We start from the raw sequence: 6839 nt of genomic DNA, 5'->3' as shown, positions 1-6839 counted from the left end.
TTTATTTATATACATTTAATGAAAGATGCATTAAAGTACGCATAATAAAATTAAAATATATAAAAGAATTAAAATAAAATTTTGGTTGAAAAAAAAATTAATATTTTACAATACAATTGGTGTGGCCTTAAATCTTTCAATATGTAATTTTTTATTATTTTTAAAATAAAAAAATAAAAAAATTATCTTATAATATAATTTATTTTATAAAAAATTGCATTAATATATGAGCTTAAATAATAATAATATAAGATATAATAGAAAAAAATCAAATCTATCCACTGTTAGAAGTGAAAAGTTTTTAATCATAATGGAGAAATTAACAGCAGAAAGCAGACGCGCCATCACGTCATTATCTCGCGATCGCCACTTCATCCCCGTGATTAGCGCGTGTAAATCAGAAATCTGGATTTAAGTTGTACAAAATCGCACATGGCCTGCTTCTTATCTACAACTCTCCAAAATAAAACTAAAAATTTATACAAAAATTGGTTACACTCTTACTAAATTTAGCTTTCTTCTCCCTTCCTCTTCCTCCAAGCACAACAACAGCAAGGGAAAAAAACCAGAAGGAAAGGGAAAAGAAAAAAGAAAAAAAACAGTAAGATCTTCTTGTTTCTCGACGTTTAATTTATTCACGTTTATTTGTTTGTTTGTCAAAAAATATATTTTGTAATTTGGTGATTTATGTCTCGAGAGCCGAATTATGAGTTTTAAGAATGGTGGAACAAACAAAGGGAGAAGAACCACGACTTTTTCACCAATGATAGTAACAATGCTAACGAAGGATTCCTGACCGTCGAGATCAGGAGTCTCAATCCTGATCTGACGACCGGAAAAGATCGTTCTAGAAGCGCACGACAGCTATCCTGGATTTGTCTCTTGAGATTCCAGCAACTCGCTAACTCCCTCGCGTGGATCACAAACTCCTTCCTTCTCCTCCTCCGTACTGCCAACCGCCGAATCTCAGCTGCCGATTCCCCATCTGATTCCTCCGCTTCGAGGCTCTACCGTATAATTAAGTTCTTTCTGTTTCTCGTTGTCCTCTTACTTTGCGTCGAGTTAGTTGCCTATTTCAAGGGATGGCATTTCAGTCCCCCGTCGGCCGCGTCGGCAGAGGCGGCGGTCGAGCTTTTCTACGCCTTATGGCTCGAAATCCGAGCCGATTACTTGGCGCCGCCACTGCAGAGCTTGGCGAAAGTGTGTATAGTGCTCTTCTTGATTCAGTCGATGGATCGTGTGCTGTTGATGCTAGGATGTCTCTGGATTAAAATTAGGAGAATCAAACCGACGGCAAGTATGGAGTATCCGATTGGGAGAGTAGAAATAGGGAATGTAGATGACTATCCCATGGTGTTAGTGCAAATTCCCATGTGCAATGAGAAGGAGGTAAGCAGATGTAGGTTTCACATATTCCTAACGAAAAATAAAATGTCACTTTTCTTTTTTTGTCGGTTCGTGGCTCAAATTTACTAATTGTGTTCTACGCCTTCATGGATGTACTATTTAGTTAAGGGAAGATTGAATATTGAGTCTTATATCTTTTACTTTGTTTGGTTGTTTAAACGTTTGTTCTTACTAACGTTTAGATTATAGTTAAAACCAACAGAAAGAGGGAAAAAGAAAATGCTCTAACATTGGATAGGTAGCGTAGCAGGATCTGGCTTATACTTACTGTCTATTCCCTTCTGGAGCGTGCAGGTTTACCAACAATCTATCGCAGCAGTTTGTATTATGGACTGGCCAAAGGAGAGAATGCTAGTACAGGTTTTGGATGATTCTGATGAATTAGATGCTCAGAACCTTATCCAGGCAGAAGTACAGAAATGGCATCAAAGGGGTGTGCATATATTATATAGACATGGCTTATTCGTTCTGGCTACAAGGCAGGAAACCTCAAATCTGCAATGAGCTGTGATTATGTAAAAAATTATGAGTTTGTTGCAATTTTTGATGCAGATTTCCAGCCAGCACCAGATTTCTTGAAGAAAACCATTCCTCATTTCAAGGTATCGTAACTGTTACAGCTCTATGGGGTTAAGAAAGTTTTCACTGTTCCGTTTTGTCTTTTTCAGTCTTTAGCCATTTCCTTTGAATATAATCTTGGTGTGCTGTGCTAGAAATCCCTTTCTTTTTGTCATTGGTTTGAGATAAAGCTAACCTGAACATGATTCGGATTGATGCAGGGAAGTGAGTAGTTACCATGGGTTCAAGATAAGAATCACCATAATGGTTAAAATTTAATAATGTTGCAGTTCTATGGTTTACAGTTGTAAGCAATTCCCATTCTGTGGCCGATGTGGTCTTTGTTTACAGTCTGGTTATGTGGATAAATCTTGTTGGCAGATAACTGCTATTTTGTTACAAGAAAAATTAGTCTTCAACATTAACATGCATTCCAGTGATTTGGCACATATGATAACTTTAACCTTCAATGAATATCAAACCCATGGTGATCCTTGTGTATGTATTTGTTTCTTTCATTGAATCAAACCAGTAAGGGCCCTGTCATAGATAACAATGTGGATGCTACTAGAGATCAAGCAGGTTTCTAATCTTGCATTTTCACTTCTTCCTAGGGCCCAATTTAACTTTGATATTGATCTGCACTTTGGGGGGAATATGCAAAGATGAATTTAATTCTCTGTTGCTGTAAGATTTTTTCATGTTAGTACATGGATTTTAAAATGCTAAACATTCCTCAGCTGCTACTCTATTTATCATGGTAATGGTAATAGTAATAGTAGTAAATCTGTTTTCACTTAATTGATTGAGCAAGAACTAAACCTTCTTTTCCGACACAAGGAAGTTGACTGCTTGCCCCCAAAATAAGCTAATTGGATGATGCAACTTCAGTGTTTTAGGCATTTCTAATATGCATAGGTGCTGGTTGATTTCTCTATAAAAGACTTATATTTCCTTCCATTTTTCACTTTTGATTTGTTAATTTACCTATCATTTCTTCTGATCAGCGTTTGTTTGTCTTTATTTTTAGGGAAATGATGACTTAGCATTAGTCCAAGCAAGGTGGGCATTTGTAAATAAGGATGAGAACTTGCTTACAAGATTACAGAACATAAATTTATCATTTCATTTTGAGGTTGAACAGCAGGTCAATGGTGTGTTTATTAACTTCTTTGGTTTCAATGGAACTGCTGGTGTGTGGAGAATTAAGGCCCTCAAGGACTGTGGTGGATGGTTGGAACGAACAACTGTTGAGGACATGGATATCGCTGTTCGAGCACACCTTTGCGGATGGAAGTTTGTATATCTGAATGACGTTAAGGTGTGTGACATCTGATCATATACAAATTTCCTTTCTCACTTGAGAGCAAAAGGAAAGTGATCTAACTTTTATCTCTCTGCAGTGCTACTGTGAACTTCCTGAGTCATATGAGGCATATAAGAAACAGCAGTACCGCTGGCATTCTGGTCCTATGCAGCTGTTCCGCTTGTGCTTTCTTGACATACTTCACTCAAAGGTATGGAAGCTTATTAAAACTCTTTTAGGTAATCTTGAGAATGAACTTTATTCTCACGTGCAAGGGTTTTATGAAATGAGGTCTCTCAAATATCTGTTTGATTTTAACAAGAACATAGTGCAAGAGTTTCCATCAGACCTTTCATTTCTCTCAGGGTTCAAAATATTTGTTGTCCTTGCTGTGCATTCTCTTGATTGTTTTCATCTTCTAAAACATGATTTCTAAGTTTTAGAAATAGTGCTGCATAAAAATATTATGTTCTTTGTTTAGCACCTGGGTGGCTGTCCTCTTCTGAGATCAGATTTCGAACTTTATATTCTCTTTTGAAGTGTATAAGATCTCACTTCCAGACTGGAAGGTACTAGTGCCGCATTCTTGATCCTTGTGTGGAAGCTGACTGCTATCTTCTTTAGAATACAAATTTTCTTTTTCTTGTCTTGTTCTTGTGAAGAGCTGTAGGCCTTACTAAATCTTAACGATTGGTCCGATCCTCTTCTCCAAAAGTTGTTTTCCATTGGATTAATTTATATTTCAAAACCTGTGTAAATATCCCCTTTCTACTTTTATTATTGAAAACTTGTTTAGGTTTTCTTTATATTTCCCCCTAGCTAAATGTATATTGTTCTGTTCCTGATGCCTCCTTTTCGCATACGCTTCTCTGGTTGTCATAAATATTTTAGTGTCTAAAATAAATAAGAAAGTGTGGTTTCTTATGTAAGAAATTAATTCTGTCAACTAAGCATGTTGATTTCAAATTTATAGCTGACACCTAGGTTCTCTGGTTCAAACCTTGGACAAACCCTTCCACTCCCTTAGCTCTATATAGCAATATGGCATGCTGAAGCCTGAAATGGAAGGATTGAAAACGGATGGAATGAACTACCTAAGTAGGAATTCTTGAACAGAAAACAAATTATTTTTAACAATATAAGTTGCCGGAAAAGCTAAATTAGGGTTTTGTCTTACTCTTCTTGGCTCTTCATCCCAGATAAGGAACTGATTGCTTTCATTTGTTACTTTGCTAGTCCCTATTGTTGTATCTTAACCTTATTATTTCTCAACTGTTATGGATTTAATAGGGGAGATTAGTGAACGTTTGTAGTCCTTTTAACAAACAGGACTTGGAATGACCGAACATTTAGTTGGAATGGAAGAGGGTCAATCTAACTTGGAAATCATGCCTCCTTTTGAAAGTCAAAATGGAATTTCAAAGAAAAAAAAAAGAGGATAAAAGGGTATTAAGATAGACACAAAGCAACATGGGCTGCTTGTTTGTCATTACATCATCCAATAGTCCAAGCTTTAAACTGTGGGGTTGTTCAGGATGTGGGTTGTTGAACTGTTCTTAGAAACGGGAAACAAAAGACCACCAGTGTAAGCTTTAACCCTTCAACAAGATTCTGAATGTTGAATATTTCTCGAACTGACCAATGTGTTAAATAAATTAAAGGCCCATTTTTTTCTCTTTATCTTTTCTTTTTTTCCCCTTCATTTTTGATTGGGGAAAGAGAGATTCACTCGGTTCTTCGAATATGGGGGAACACATGAAACTATCTTTGAGCTAAATGCTTAAGTTTAAGAATGGAACTCTTAATCAATTTTATTGTGGAATTTTTTGCTGTTATGGTAAAAGTTCCCTTACATCATTTAGTTATAACCCTGTGTTACCTTTTATAAGAATATTTAGGCAAGCTAAATTGATTTTTCAGGTAAATAAGGCCAAGAAAGCCAATTTGATTTTTCTGTTCTTCCTCCTAAGGAAGCTTATTCTGCCCTTCTACTCGTTCACCCTGTTCTGCATCATTCTCCCATTGACGATATTCCTGCCAGAAGCTGAGCTACCAGCTTGGGTAGTTTGCTATGTTCCTGGAATTATGTCTGTGTTGAATATCCTTCCAGCACCACGATCATTCCTTTTCATTGTCCCATACCTTCTATTTGAGAACACCATGTCAGTGACAAAGTTCAATGCGATGATATCTGGTCTGTTTCGGCTTGGAAATTCTTATGAGTGGATAGTAACGAAAAAGTTGGGCAGATCATCAGAGGCTGATCTTGTTGCCTTCGAGAACGGATCAGATTCTTCAGTAACTGAAACCACTAGTTTCCTCAGGTCATCCTCAGATTCTGGCCTTGAAGAGCTAAGCAAACTAGAAGTAACCTCCAGGAGAAGTGTGAAAACCAAAAGAAATCGTCTCTACAGGATGGAACTGACCCTTGCTTTTATCTTGCTGTCTGCTGCCGGGAGAAGCTTGTTGTCCGCCCAAGGTATTCACTTCTACTTCCTATTATTTCAAGGTATCAGTTTCCTTGTGGTTGGTCTTGATTTGATCGGAGAACAGGTGAGTTGACCATAGGACACTATAGGTGCCATCTAGAGTTCGAAGTGCAGGTCACATTGACCCAGCATCTTTTAACCAATATCAGCAATTTTGGTGTTACTGGTTCTGGTCTGAACCAGTTCTCCATTGGTCATTCGTTGTATGGTTGTCAATGCCAATTGTGAAGCCACGTGCCATTGGTTAAAATATAAAGTCTGTACCAAACAAAAAGGGGTTTTTGAAGAAGGTTAGGAAAAATAGTGGTTGGATGTTTGAAGCTGGAGTTAGAGTGGGAGGGTGATGGAATTATTTGTGTAAAGTACCACTGTACACTTTGCCAATTTTGATATTACAAATTTGAGAAGCGAGGCAGGCAAGGCAAGGCAAGGTGTGTCATTCTTTTTTTCTTTTCAATTTTATTGGACAGATTGATTGATTTGTGTACGATTACATATATATGTCGCCTCTAAGAGGGATCTATTCTTTTTCTAAAGATCAATATAATCTTGTCAGAACAAATGTATAAATCTAAGTCTTCTTAATCACAATCATTCTTTGTCACATTTGTTACAGTATTTCACAAGTTTATTGTTAAATTAATTTGTTTTACAAAATTACAGGTTAAGAAAATAATGTAACAAAATATATTAAAAAATCACAATAATTTTTTAAAGTTGCGTATTAAAAAAATAATATAAATACTACCCCTTCCTTTAATAGTATAAATTTAATAAAATTAATTATGTTCTTATGTGAAATAAAAACAATAAATTTTAATTAAAATATTATTTATTTTAGTATAAAATTATGTTAATAATACTTTCTTAAATAAAAATAATATTGTAATTTTAAGATATAATCAAAATCACTAATTAATAAATTCTAAATTTTTTAATTTAAAATTAAAAAATCAAATATTATCTAAATATCAAATTTTACCGTTGTAAATGTATAACAATCACTTTTATAACATTCAAAATTAGGTGAGGGTAATATTTTCACATAACTAGGACGGTAATAACACCAGATAATAGAA

The 6839-nt window shown here is 35.5% G+C and overlaps 1 protein-coding gene across 1 annotated transcript; it reads left to right on the top strand.

Moving 5' to 3' along the window:
* The first annotated feature begins 404 nt into the window (after nt 1-404).
* Nucleotides 405-6364, top strand: LOC107952711 (probable xyloglucan glycosyltransferase 6). Its single transcript, XM_041116979.1, is given in 6 exon segments — nt 405-1389; nt 1702-1861; nt 1864-2009; nt 2996-3286; nt 3369-3482; nt 5192-6364. Coding segments are annotated over 6 exon segments (1512 nt in total). The 5' UTR covers nt 405-1230; the 3' UTR covers nt 5834-6364.
* The last annotated feature ends 475 nt before the right edge of the window (nt 6365-6839 follow it).

The sequence above is a fragment of the Gossypium hirsutum genome, chromosome A07 (assembly GCF_007990345.1).
Source record: "Gossypium hirsutum isolate 1008001.06 chromosome A07, Gossypium_hirsutum_v2.1, whole genome shotgun sequence".
Lineage (NCBI taxonomy): Eukaryota > Viridiplantae > Streptophyta > Magnoliopsida > Malvales > Malvaceae > Gossypium > Gossypium hirsutum.
The sequence above is the reverse complement of the archived record's forward strand: the minus strand, read 5'-3'. Positions and strand labels throughout refer to the sequence as shown.